The sequence below is a fragment of the Phalaenopsis equestris genome, unplaced genomic scaffold (genome assembly GCF_001263595.1).
Source record: "Phalaenopsis equestris unplaced genomic scaffold, ASM126359v1 Scaffold000090, whole genome shotgun sequence".
NCBI lineage: Eukaryota > Viridiplantae > Streptophyta > Magnoliopsida > Asparagales > Orchidaceae > Phalaenopsis > Phalaenopsis equestris.
The window spans coordinates 1,562,895-1,577,459 of NW_018164532.1; the positions used below are offsets into that span (position 1 = coordinate 1,562,895).

Genomic DNA, 14,565 nt, shown 5'->3' on the forward strand with positions numbered 1-14,565 from the left:
TACGCATTCTTACCAATGAATTGGGCGGTTCCAGCAAATCGATCCAATTTCGGGCACAGGTTGATGGTTGAAAAGTTGAAAACAACAAAAAAACCTCTTTCTAGCCTCGAGGGACTACTACCACAGCGAGGGAAGGAACTACATTCGGTATACGACGCTTGAATTGTCATGGGTTCAGCCACATAGCCTTGAATTTTCATAATCAGCGCATTATGTCATTGGTGGAGAAGGTTGATCTAAAAGAAAATGATGTCGTAGAAGAAGATACCAATCCAATGAGGAATCCAATGATTTGGGCGGTTCCAAAAAATTGGTCACATACCGACGTTTGAAAGTTGAAAAGAACATCAAAACTGTTTTACAGTCGTGAGGGATTGCTACCACAATGGGGAAGGAACTACTTCTAATATACAATGCTTCAAATGTCATGGGTTCGACCGCATAGCCTTGAATTGTCCTTGCTGACGCATTATTTCATTGGCAGAGGAGGTTGGTTTAGAGGAAAATGATGTGGTAGAAGAATATACTATTCCAACGAACCAAATCATACATGTGGATGAAGGGGAATTACTTATGATAACTTGTCTTGTAAGTGTTGAACAATCTTCCTATAAAAATTGATTACAACACAACTTTTTTAAAACCCAGTGCACAGTTCGAGGCAAGCTTTGTAACCTTATCATCGATGGTGGAAGTTGTGAGAACGTACTTACGACAATCATGGTGGAGAAGTTTTGGCTAACTACTAAACCCCATCACATTCCTACTAACTCAAGTGGCTCAAGAAGGGGGATGAAATTAAGTCACCCGACAATGCATGTTGTTATTTTCAATCGGTTGGAAACTCATAACCGTGAGTTCCGAATAGCTACCAGGAACTTTTTCCAAACTGCAAGGATTGATGCAACAGCTTGAAGATATATTTCCAACAAAAATTTTTACATGATTGCCTCCTATGAGAGATGTACAACATGACATTGAACTTGTGCCCGGTTCGGTCATTCCCAACTTACCTGCATATATGATGTTTCCAAAGGAGCACACGGAACTTCAATGCTAAATGGATCAGCTGGTTCACAATGGCTTGTTGCGACGTAGTGCTAGCCCATGCATAGTTCTGACTCTTGTGGCTCCAAAGAAGGATGGGACATGGTGCATATGCATTGGCATATGGGCTGAAAATAAAATCACTATCTAATATAGATTTCTCATTCCTCAATTGGATGATTTTTTTTATCAGCTAAAAGGGGCGATTGTTTTCTCCAAAACAGATGTTCAAAGTTGGTACCACCAATGTTACATGGGGGTGAGTGGAAATCAATGTTGAAGACAAGAAATGGGCTTTACGAGTGGACGGTGATGCCATTCGCGCTTTCTAACGATTCGAGCACATTTATGCGCCTCTTGAATCAAGTTTTCAAACTTCTTATGTGAAGTGTTTTTGAGGTCCTACGACCACAACAATTTTTTGTTAATATGGAAAGTTGTAAATTCCTTGTTGGTCGCTTCAATTTCTTGGGGTTTGTGATCTCAACAATAGAAATGAGAGGTGGATTTTAGCAAAGTTGCGGCTGTAAGGGATTGGTCGACCTCTAGCTCCTTCACGGAAGTTCGACAATTCCACGAGTTGGCCTTTTCATGTCGTCTGTTCGTCAAGAACTTCAGCAGCATCACTACCTTGCTAATAGAATTGCTCAAATTAGTCTATTTCTGTTTGACCAAGAAGTGCAGTTCAATTTTAATTGCTTGAAACATGCCCTGTCTACCGCTTCAATTTTAAAGTGTTTAATTTTTGATCTTTTGTTTGAGGTGGAATGTGATGCATCTGACATCGATATTGGAGTTGTTCTTAGTCAACAAGGACATCCCGTAGCCTACTTTAGCACAAAGCTCAATGAACCTACAAGGAAATGTTCAACATATGTTAAGGAATTCTATTCGATCATAAGGGTCCTACAACATTGGAGTCATTATCTTTTATTTGATGAATTTGTCCTCTTTACAGATCACGAAGCCCTTAAGTATTTTTAAATAAAAAAAAAAAAATTGAAAGGAAGACACACCACATGGAGTGAATATATTTCAGCATTTTTAGTTTATGAGACTCTTTAATCAAGTAGTTGATGCTCTAAGTTGTTGACAAGTCATTCTATTAGTTTTGCATGCTAGAGTTGTGGATTTCAAACTAATATGGGGAATGTATGTTGAGGATCATTGTTTCTCATTGGCATGGCTCCAATGTCTTATTGGAAATTATAAATCCTTCCACATCAAAGATGATTTCCTCTTCAACGGAAATTGTTTATGGATTCCTAAATGTTCCATTCAAGAAGTCATATTGGTGGAAGGCCATGACGAGTGCCTGACTGGTCATTTTGGAAGAGATAAGACTAGCTTTCTTCAAGATAAATCTTATTGACCCTCTGTGCATAAAATATGGACCTTCATGTGAAAAGATGTGTATTTGCCATTTATCCAAGTAAAGGGCTCAAAATTCAAGTTTATATTTCCTTTTCTCGTTCCTGAATTTCTTGGAGGGATATTAGCTTGGATTTTGTGGTTATTTTACCAAACACTCAACGACAAAAGGATTCTATCATGGTGGTGGTGGATAGATTCTCCAAGATGGCTCACTTTCTACCAGACAACCTTTTTGGACGCCTCTCATAGAGTTGATTTGTACTTCAAAAAGAGGTGGTTCGTTTACTTGACATTCCACTTACTATCACATCCGATTGTGATATTAAGTTTTTAAGCCACTTTTGGAAGAGATTATGGGGCAAGTTGGGAACCAAACTTTAATATAGTTCCACATCCTACCCACGAACTCACAGACAAATAGATGTTGTTATTAGAAATCTTGGAATCTACTTCATTGTTGTGCGAGGAAGAATCTTGCACAATAGGATCTTCTTCTATTATAAGTGGAGTTTACCTATAATCGGCCCCGCAGTCGAACATCCAAATATAGACTTTTTGAGGTGGTTTATGGGAGAAATCTTATATCTCCACTTGATCTTACATTGGATTTTCACATTAAAGTGGTGACCCTGGATATTGAGGTTCAACTACAAGAAATCCAAATGTTGCATAAATTGATTCGTGAGAATATCATAAGACAAAATGAAGTATATCAGTGACAAGCAAACAAAAGGCGGTCAATTTCAAAGGAGGCAAAGTATGGATTCTACTAAGGATAGAGTATTTTCCTCTGGGAAGACACCGAATTGTGAAGCAGTAATGACGACGCTTATCAAATTGATATTTTTGGATAGTACAATATTTTTACTACATTCAACATCATCGACTTGACTCCACATTACAAAATCGATTCTGAAATTGCTTCTCATAAAGAATCCCCGCCAACTCCTGGAGAATGATGCGAGAAATTAAATTGTCATGTTTCTAGTAGGGTGTCATACTTGTAATTAAGACGTTTTTCTTAATTTTTTGTTTTTGTTGAGGGTTTGCCTTTGCCTAGATAAGACTCTTGTATGTTAGAAAGGGGATGGAGAGTTTTTTGATTGTTGTAATAATCTTTCACGTATCCTTCCTGGTTAAGAAATGTATTCAATATCCTGGAGTTGCTCTTAGGTGGTGATCAACCATCTTTATTTTTAGTTAATGCATTCTTTCGCTTTCTTGGGATTTTTCGGCTCAGCTTTCTTTCTTTCCCGGAATTTTTCAGTTTTACTGTGTTATGGTTTCAAACCTTCTTCCACTTTTTCCTCATAGTTAAATTTGCTTATTTATAAATTGCTGGTACGTCGGCTTTTATTTCCACAAGACGTGAATGTGGCTATGAGGCTGTATAGATTACTTTCTTGAGATGTTTATAGGAACCATATTTCCCCAATTTATTTTAGATGCATATAAGCATTAAATAGACCTCGAGATAGTTTCCTTGCACCTTCAAATTCCCTTGATTTTCTATTGAAAATTGGGACTCTTTTTAGGTTTCGTTAAGCCCTCATAATCATAAGATTAAGTTTTGAAGTGTAATATTAATATGCTTATCACACAAAGTTGAAGACTTACTCAATAGAGTCAATTTCTTTTAGTTTGAGTGCTAGAAGCTATGGTTTCACTTGATTATAGACTAATGATGAATTAATTAAAATATTTAGCTTAATTTTTAAAATTATTTGGGGATAAAACTCGGAGAAATTTGAATAGTTCATTTTGTATCCTAGGCTATCATGCTACCTCTATCTTTCTTGTGTTTTTTTTTTCTCTAATATTTTTTTAGATAATTGCTTTTGATGTACACATATCATTTTTTGGTATTTAAATTTTGCTTGAAAAATTATTTTAGTATGAATGCTTTTACTGTAGCTGAATTGAATATGAAAAGAATGACAAAAAATTTAAGATTTTTTTTAAAAGTTTGTAACAATAGTGATCTAGAAATCATTTTATGTAATTCAGCTGCTCATTTTAAAGCAGAAATATCCAAAATTAAATTTCTTAATCATAAAGATAATTGTGTTTCATTATTTATACCTGGTTGTCTTCCTTTGTAAGATTACTTGGTAATGATGCATGTCTCACCCAATTTTATTAATTTAGATTTTGTAGACCAATTATATTATATTATATGGATTTAGGTGTTGGGTTATAAAAAAATTAAAGTGTAAGGGAGAATAACATGTTAAGATGGGTGCATGGTATCAAAGAGTCGGTGGGAGTACTACTCATCATAGATGACGTGATATAAAATAGACTAAAGGTTAATGGAGGGTACAAGATGCATCACACCAATACATTGGACTAATAAAAGTAATGTGGAGTGATTTAGAAGAAAAAGGGGGAAACCTGGGTAACATTATAAAAGATGTGCCAATAGAGTTGAACAAATATATTTAATGGCTCACACAATTCCCAAACAAATATGAATAAAGAATTAGGATTCATAAAACTGACCCCAAAATATTTGGGATTTGGATGAATAGAGAATGACTATTGATTGCCTAGGAGAAGTGGCCGCTTCTAAATCCTACTGAATGTTATGAAAAATTTGAAGTAATTTTCTATTTGTAGATTGAGTGTACCTCACCAGATTTTCCATGTTAGTTTTTCATATGATATTATACTAGGTCACATGGTTTCGCTAGTCAATTTTATACCCCATTCTCAATTTCTTTTCGCACATGAACTTATTCCTGGTTTCCCTAGTCATTTTTATATCCCATTCTCTGTTACTTTTCACGCATGAACTTATTCCTACTTTTTATATGCTTCTCGTGGTGAAAGATTTGAGGGGTTCAGAAGAGAGATTTGAGCTGTACAGAAATGAAATAAGAGAATAAGAGACTTGCTTGAATTTCCCTTTCAAGCATGATTTGATCACAAATGAAATCAATTAGGGGTTAAACTCTACTTTTCATTGCAGAAAGCTATGAAAGTATGTTTTAAATAAGGGAACAAAGTGTATTTTCATTTTAAAAAGTTGACCATTCTTTTTTATAAAGTTCAGTTTTAAGACTGCCTTTAAGATGGTATCGAGTTTTGAATCGAGAATCCATTTTTTTTTGAGACATTCGCTATCTTTTGGTTCGGAGCTTGATTACCCATCAGTTCTGCTTTTAAGTTGAAATTTAAGAAATCGACTTGGCTTTTTTTTTTATTCACCAGTTGCTGTCATTGAGCTGACAAGCAGTCTTATAGAATTTGCAAACCGGCTGTTCCAACAGATTGGGTTGGGATTGATTAGTTTTCCCTCGACGAAGTCCTTGCATTCATCGGATGCGATTATTGTTGCTGATTACTGTTTTTCTTTGCTAGTTGATAAATTATTCTTTTCCTAGTTTGATTGCTTATCTTTGTTACCTAGATTTCTTTTTTAAATTTGTTTGGTGGCTTCATGAAATTGCCTATCACTGTTAATTTTATTAATTTGTTTAATTATTTTGATTATTTAATATTTATAGATTTTTAATGTCCGCAATTACATGTCCTGGTTGATGGTCCACTTGGGACAGATCAGGCCAGTTGAATTATATGTTGTGATAGTTGAACTGTTCAGTGTCCATTTTGGGCTTCCAAACATTGTTCTCACTTAATCCTACTAGCTATAGAAGTTACATTATATTGTTTTCCTTGTTTAATTTAAAGATGACTTCTTGAAGCTATTTTGTCCAGAAGATAATAATCGAAACTATGTCAGAGTGATAATTAATCTATTGGCTCAGTGATAACATGCTGCTGTTCCTTTCCCAATAAACTTATGGAGCCAGCTGATATTTTCTGTTGCTGCAGCTTATTTGATTCAGGTTTTAGATATAGTTAACATTAACAATTAATTTCGCTCGACTTGTAATTGTGATTCTAGGTTCTTCACATTGCCCGGAACTTTGCCGATCAATGGATACCCCGCAATTATCGTAGGGTGGATCCTTCTGAGAGAGATGGAAAAAATCCATCTACAAAGCATCCACGCAATGACTGGTGCCAGACTTCAAAAAATCATTCTTTGCAAGATCACGATAAGCGGGACTCCGGTGCAACACTTAATGGCTCTGTTGCAAATTGTCTTCCTTCTTCTGCATCAGAGTTCCAAGGAGAATCTCTTTCTCTTCCTCCTCAAACGCCATCCGGCTCTGTATCCTTTGCTGATAATATTCCAATTGAAGGGACGAGAACTCGAAAACGTAAAAGCCGGTGGGACCAGCCTGCGGATGTCACCATTCCAGATATTGATGTCTCAAAACAAAAATCGGAGATTCAAACTGAAGGAAACAACTCTTCAGATGTAGTCATTGCATCTATTCCTGTGTCTGTTGAGCAAAATAGTGATGATGATGGTGAAATGCCCCCAGGATTTGGGTCTGCCTCCATTAATGACGGTGCTCGGGTAACCAGCCCGAGTCCAAATGTTACAGGAGAAGTGATTGGGTATCCATCAGAGAGATATCTTCCAAACTTGACTGTTTCTTACGGCATCCCCCTTGACCTGATGCATCAACTGGGAATCCCTGAAACTGACGCAAGCAATCAGATCGATCCATCCTGGAAAATCGCTCCTGCTATGCCTTTCAAACCTTTCCCTCCCCTGCCGTCTTATCCTCGGAACGACCCCTCTTATTCATCAAACAGATGGAAAGCATCTTGTAATGGAAACTCTAGCAATGTTAACGGTGTAGAAGAGAACAATTTCCATTCTAGAAATGAAAGTGCAAGGTTTCCGAAGGACGACAATGGGAGAAGGTTCTTCAAACCTCAGCAATGGAATAACCAGAGGCCTCCGCGGTGCGGGTCTCGCTGGTCGCAGGGAGGGAATGGTTTCAGTTGAAAGGTAAAAATTCAGGAACAGAAGTGGTTTTAGACTTACTGGAAATTATAGGAAAGTTGTTGGTGGAGGTCTCAGTATTTTTTTTGTCCCAGACGGTGTAAATACTGCTGGTGTTCACTCTCAACTTGGCCGACAACGCAGAACCTGAGCTTGAGATTTGATTAATTGAAAACCAAAAAAAAAAAAAAAGAGTAAAAGCGGCAAATAGGTGATCCTCTTTCTAATTGTGATTTCTTTTATAGGTTTATATATATATATATTATGTCAATGGAACCCCTCATTTTTATTTGCAAATAAATGTTTTTCTTTTTTTAATTTTATTTTATGTCTGATTTATTTGCACGATATTTGAATGTAGTATTTAGTTTCAGTTCATCTCTTAAATTCCTTGTTTTTATTCTAAAATATGAAAGTTTAAAAAATGGGGGCATTTATATGCATTGCACACAATTCTTTTCCATTTACATATCTCACAGCTGAACTTTCATATTTACAAAAATAGCTTTCAGAACTTCAATATCACATAAAAACAACATTATTACACTTTAAAAAAATGAAATATGAAGTTTTAGGTGTGAGAGATGTGAAGATAGAAATGATCTACAGGACTTGGTAGGGAATGTTGGAGATTGGTATTGCCACTTCAATCATGATCGATGAAGACATTGCTTTTTACATTATTATTTTTTTTTTTGTACTTTTCACACAGTCGATCGTCCAAAAGCTGAAGAGAAGAAACTAGGCAAAATTACTCACTAAATATCATCTAATTGCACTAAATTTGTGTATTGTAAATGTATGATATTACATATGAATTGTTAAAAGAGACTTTTTTTTTCCTAAATACATGTATTTTACTTCCATATATGTTTATATTATAAGCAGTATTCATTTATTTATCTCATCTTGGACTCATGAAGATTTAATTTTACTTTCAGAAAAATTTAATAAGTTATATTTTAGTTTACTTGTAGTTTGTATTTCAAATTTGATGAAACAAGTCCTACAATTTAAAATCTTGAAAAACCCAATTAATCCTCATTACATATATCGATCTAACTTGGGCATATAGGTGTGTGTTATATTATTACATGGGAATTTAAGTGGCCTGTGTGTAAACCATCCTCACTAAAAATTTGAATACTTTTCTTTCCTTGCCACTCTCCTTCAATCCCCACTCATTTAAAAGCGCCTAATATGTCATAATCACCTCTGTTCCTACAGTCTTTTCACAACTGCCAACTACTTCCCATACCTTGTCCCTTAAATAAACCCTGCTCTCTCATGCTTCTACTAATACCCATCACCATTTCCCCACCTTTTTCTTATATTTTTTTTATTAAATTAAAATAAAAAAATTAATTTATTATCCCTTAAATAAACCCTGCTCTCATGCTTCTACTAATACCCATCATCATTTCCCCACCTTTTTCTTATAATTTTTTATTAAATTAAAATAAAAAAATTAATTTATTTATTATGTAGGTATTATAACCATCAAATTTAATCTTTTTCCTCTTAAGAGTTACTCTACTCCTTTCTCCATAAGGTCTGCAATCTTCCACTACTGGGGCTCCTTCAACTCTTAGCAGCATATAAATACTCGCATCTCAACCTATTTAATTATAAAAAAAATTCACATCTTTTTAACCAAAATAAAATAAAATAAATTCACCCAAAAAAAATCATTTTTTTTACAATATGTCTGCAATGTCTGCTTCAAGAAAGCTCAAAAATGAACTAAATACAAAATAGTAACACAGCACTAATCTCTCGCTAATTCCAACCCCCTTTGGCTGAAGACAAATAAGAGGATTAATTAATTAATTAAACAGTAAGGTCATGGAATAAAAATCCCCAGTGGGATGAAGGAGGAGGGCACATCAAACCACCTCTCACCCCCCCAAAATCCCATTATATTTCAGTTTAAATAAAGTAAAAGTAAACTGTACAAAAATCAGCCATGAATTCAATCAAAAGCTCGAAGAACGGCCACATCTCTCTTTCAAGTAATCTTCCAAGGAGGTATTTGATGTTAAGAAATTTACAGATTGATCCATGCTGCTTGAGGAGAGCTCATCTTCTTCTTCCACGTCGAGCAGAGCAAGATTGATGTGGGACTGAATGTTCGAATGGAGGAGAACAGAGTCATCGTCGGAGTCCTCGGAAGCCATTGAAGCCCTCAGCTCTGCTCTCGCCCACTCCACCACTTCATCTTCTTCACCTTTCAGAAGCTTCAAAACCTGAACTTTGGAGCTGTTATGTTAGTAAATGTTTTGATCACATAAAAGAGAGTTTTTTTTTTTTTTTTGAAAAATTGGGCATGTTCTTACAAGAGCTGCTGAAGGTCTGGAATGAGCATCACATAAAAGAGAGTTTTTGTTTGAAAAATTGGGAATGTTCTTACAAGAGCTGCTGAAGGTCTGGAATGAGAAGCTTGGCTGATGCAGAGAGAAGCAGAAAGGCACATCCTTTCTATCTCATCAATGTTATAATCATCACCCAGTGATGGATCAACCAGTTGATCAAAATTCTCTTCTTGAAGAATTGGTTTTGCCTGTCAACAAAAGCTCAATATATTCAATCCAAATATCCTTAATTTTATTTACATATCTAGCACAAATTTCTAATGTATTTACATATCTCACATCTAAACTTTCATATTTATATATATATATATATATAGCATTTTGATGTTTTAAACCTCTGCATGAAAGGTGCGTTTAACTTTTTAAAGTAGTCCCAAGTCCTTTTAAACCTTATATTACAAGAGTTCAAAGACTAATTTGACATTTTTATAGACTCGATGACAAAAATGATTTCATGTAAATAGTCAAGGAACTATTTTGACGCTTAAATCATGAAGTAGAAGGATCTGCGTTGATCAAGGAATTATTTGACTGGATTTAGCTTAAATCCTATCTAAATCATACAACCAGGCAACTCCCAAGTTTAATAAGTGACTCACCCACATCGCCAAACTCTCTTCGCCCTTCGGGCGGCTAGTGCATATTGGTTTCCTTCGAGAGAGAAGCTCAAGAAGAACAATGCCGAAAGCGTAGATATCGATCTTTGCATCGACGTTGCCATACATGAAGTATTCCGGTGCAAGGTACCTGCGGAGAGGCGACGAGCAATTTTAGCTTGAATGAATATGTACAAACTAACTTCATCGCGAATAAACACAACAATAAATTGTCTTTATGCATACCCAAATGTGCCTGCCAAATCACTGCAGTCTGTGTTTTTACTTGTTCGAGTTGATGAGGATGCCCACTGAGCCAGACCAAAATCAGACAGCTAAAGCAAGAAAATACAAGTATTTCAGTATGTTCATTCACAAAAATCAAAAGGAGAATTATAGTTTATAGTTATTGATTGTAAGGACAAAAAGATAATACCTGAGGCTCAAAATCATCAGATAAAAGAATGTTTGATGACTTTATATCTCTATGGATCACAGGCTCTCTATTGCTATCATTGTGCAGATACTCTAAAGCTTCCGCAACGCCGATCGCAATCTTATATCTGTCGGCCCAGGAAAGCTCAGTCTTGCCTCCTCTGATCCCTATATTCAAAAACAAGAACAATATAAGATTCTCATAAAAAAATAGATGAGAATAAAAAATAAGGAAACTTTACATTCGCACGACACAATTCTTATGGATCTACATATTTTACAACCAAAGTTTGAAAATTTATATTTATAACAGCTTGGTGCTATAAATCTAAGCATAAGAAATTGTATTTGGCTTTTTAAAAGTTTGTAAATGTAGAATTTTTGATGTGATGTTGAAGATTTGAGCACTATGAATGAAAATATTAAAGTTTAGGCCTTAGATATGTAAACTCATAGGAGAATTGTTTGGCATGTATGTAATATCAAGTTTGTGTGTGCCTACCATGACCATGAAGATTTTCATCCAAGCTGCCCCTTGAAAGGAATTCATAAACTAAGACGACGTGGCGGCTCTCAAAGCAAAATCCATAGAGGGAGAGGATGTTCTTGTGATGCAAATTGGTAATAATTTCAATTTCTGAAATGAAATCGTCCATCTGATTGTCCGATCGTCGCAGAACTTTGAATGCGAGCTCCTTCCCATCAGGCAGGCAGCCCTTGTACACCTTGCAGCTCCCTCCCTTCCCAATTATATTAGCTGCATTGTTTTCATAACTTGCATAAGAATTCATACAACAACGGATAGAAGTTACATACATTGCACCAAATTCTCATGTGTAAACATCAAATGTTATATCAGTAAATATAAAGATTTAAGTGTTGCATGTTGGAAAAATAATAAAATATGTTGGCCTACATATGTAATTAAATATGTATTATATGGTATTTTAAAATTTAACATTTTTAATCTTTTTCAGATAAGATCTGATCTTTCAGAAAAGATGTATTATTTCATAATTAAATAATATGATTATAGTCCTTAATCCAAATGATTAAAAAAAATCTTATTTCCATTATCTCTAACATCCCATAATCAAAAGAATCCGGAGATTCTTCTTAAAAGAAAATTCATATTAGATTCGAAGATTAATAACCCAAAACCATCTTCCTTTCATATCAGATTCTTGGTTTGCTTCCACATTTATTTATTATAGTGAATGCAACAATGAATTGATTAATTAAAAAGAGGAATTACATTCTTAGCACCCGAAACATTGTTATTTACAAAATCTACGACCTATGTGATATTTTTGAACCAAGGAACTGATGTATTTACACGTGCCACAACGATCAAAATATTGAGAATTTGATGAAAATGAAAAATATGGGATGGGGTTTTATCATGAATCTTGGTAATTGAGTGAGAATTTGAGAAATACATGGGAGTTTAGCAGTATGTGCAGTAATAATGTTAGTAATAGGGGTAGAAGAAGGCGAACCAAGAGCGAAGTTGGATGTAGCCTGCAGGAGTTCCTTGTAGCTAAACAGCCTGCAAACAGAAGAGTAATTCTCCAGAAGAGAAAGCAACTCTTTAGGGAGCTCCTCAAACACAGAGGCTGGGCTCAATGGATCCATAGCACCAACCCCCCCATCAAAACCAGTTTTTTTTACAAGATCCGATTTTGCCCGCCGATAATCAGGATGAACTACAGATGAAGCATAATACCGGCTTGGAAGCCGCATGACCCATTTAACAACCGAAGGTTTAGATGTCACATGCGGCCAATTCATCTTCTGGTTCAGAACTGGTCTTCTAAGAAGAAGGCACCCTGGTTTTCTTTCAGGAAATTCATGAATCGCCATGGATGAACAATTCATGGAGCTTTCATGATCCTTTGTCGGGTCCAGTTCTGAGGACACATCAGATTCATCAACTCGAGATTCATCATTGTCCAAGGAATCAAAACTTGAGCTTTCTACAGATTCGGTAAGCCGGCAAGAGATGGAGGGGCTTGAAGTATCAATGTTTATATCATCCATTTTTATGGAATCACGTTTCTGTAGAAGCTCTTCTGTCGACTTGATTCCTGTCACAACCCAAAAAAATTCAATTTTGAAGCTTATTCTGCTAATCCAACCAAAGAATTTCAGAGATATTTTTGAAAAAAATTGTAAAAAAATAAAACCTGCAGCATCTTTTTCGTAAATAATCTTCCCATTGTTTACAGCAAGCACCAAACAGCCGCGAGAAAGTTTCTTTGCACAGTACTTAGCCATGGATACGGATGAGGAACTGTAAATTTCAGCCAAAGAATCTCAATGAACAGAGCAGAAACAATATATAGTAAATCAAATGGGGCGGATGAGTTTACCATATAATATTACTGTTCTTGGAGCTTCCAATAATGAGCTTAGATGCTGAAACAGAGTACGCCTCCTGAACCAGCATCTTCCGGATGGAAGAACCCCGGCATAACTTCATCTTCAGCTCGACCTGAACCAAAACAATCACCAAAAACAGAAACTTTTTTAATCCCTGCTTTAAATCAAATCAAATCGCATAAAGAAGAAATGCCGAATTGGCAAACCAAACCTGCTTGAGATTACAGAAACCCTCATAAACAGCAAGCACGTCCTCAAAATGCTTGATAAGCGAAATCAAAGAAGAGGTACTCCAATCTGAATCCGCCGCCTCTGCAACAACAAAATTCGCAACAAAGATCAAATCTTTCCCGCACCAAAACAACAAAAAACATATATATATATTTTTCCTCATGGATTCACGTAATTACCAGTGGGAAGAACATGGATCGCGATTACCCGATCACCGGCCTCTGCAAGCTTGACAAGAGACCAAGTTAAAAGCTCCCTACCTCTGGAATCCATCTTCATTGCTACGATCAACGTCTTCCCCCCCTTCTCCTCCCCCGCAGCCATCTTCTTCCTCTCTTTTCCACTGAACAGTCAACACTCAGATGATAAAGAAGGGACGTGGAGCAGCTTCGTTAGCTTTCTTCCTTCTACGTTACAATAATGGCGTTTGCTTTTTTTCTCGCTTTCAAGTAATCAGCTTTTTTATTCACGTGAATGGATGGATGATGGATGCCATTCTTTGAACTTCTTATTACGCGACGGCATCAATTTTGTATGGTTGAAACTTAATTTTTTTAAAAGTTTAATCTTTCTTCGCGTTACATCTTCGTCAAAATTGAACTATTTTTTTAAAGTTTTTTTTTTCTTTTAAAATTGCCGTCAAAATTGGTTTTTTTTTTTTTTTTAATTTATTAATTGCAGTATGAGTGAACTGTGTTGAAATTATTTTTTAGATTATTTAACTAAAGTTTTCACAAATTTTTAAACTTTGTTTGCTTGTAATTTCCGTTGTGAACTGATTGCGATTTTTTTGATCGTGTCGGTCGCTAAATATTGGTTTCACATGCATTTTATAATTTATAAAACAAAAGTTTATTTACATGCATACCACCTAACTCTTATGTATTTATATATCTACCACCTAAATTTTAATTTTTGTATTTATGCAACCTGAAGCATATGATTGCCAGTCATACGTTCTTTATGGTAGATACATTATTAATTATAGATGTCATTATAAGAACTTGCATTGATCAGAATAGATGACAAGAATGAAGAGAAAAAGTTGTTAACATACTTTTGCACGTTGATTCATGTTAATCACCATACATTTTTTAAATAGAAGCTTGTGAGTGGAGGTGGTTAGCTCGATCGTGATCATTTAATCGTGATATTGGTATCCCAAATATTATGTGTGGATAAGTGTATTATTGGTCATTGAGTAATCCTCGTGTGATGGGTTGAGAATATAAGTCCGAACATAATTAAACCAAAGTACTTT

The 14,565-nt window shown here is 35.4% G+C and overlaps 2 protein-coding genes across 4 annotated transcripts in view; one reads left to right on the plus strand and one right to left on the minus strand.

Annotated features, from left to right (window-relative positions):
• The window catches only part of LOC110020099 (histone-lysine N-methyltransferase ASHH2), a 54,443-nt gene extending 46,963 nt beyond the window's left edge, over positions 1-7,480 (plus strand). For 2 of the 3 annotated variants that reach the window (XM_020718078.1, XM_020718080.1), the window contains exon 18: positions 6,332-7,480. In XM_020718078.1, coding sequence (XP_020573737.1) covers positions 6,332-7,291 — 960 coding nt within the window. In that variant the 3' untranslated portion in view covers positions 7,292-7,480. The remainder of the gene's footprint in view (positions 1-6,331) is intronic. The other variant, XM_020718079.1, reaches the window with a different exon arrangement.
• Positions 7,481-8,968: 1,488 nt separating this feature from the next.
• Positions 8,969-13,795, minus strand: LOC110020086 (probable receptor-like serine/threonine-protein kinase At5g57670). The gene is made up of 11 exons (XM_020718057.1): positions 13,484-13,795; positions 13,285-13,385; positions 13,064-13,185; positions 12,878-12,984; positions 12,191-12,778; positions 11,194-11,448; positions 10,693-10,859; positions 10,503-10,591; positions 10,260-10,407; positions 9,699-9,848; positions 8,969-9,534 (listed from the first exon to the last, which is right to left on the minus strand). Exons 1-11 carry the CDS (start codon positions 13,626-13,628, stop codon positions 9,265-9,267), a joined length of 2,142 nt encoding a protein of 713 aa, XP_020573716.1. The 5' UTR covers positions 13,629-13,795; the 3' UTR covers positions 8,969-9,264.
• Positions 13,796-14,565: the final 770 nt, after the last annotated feature.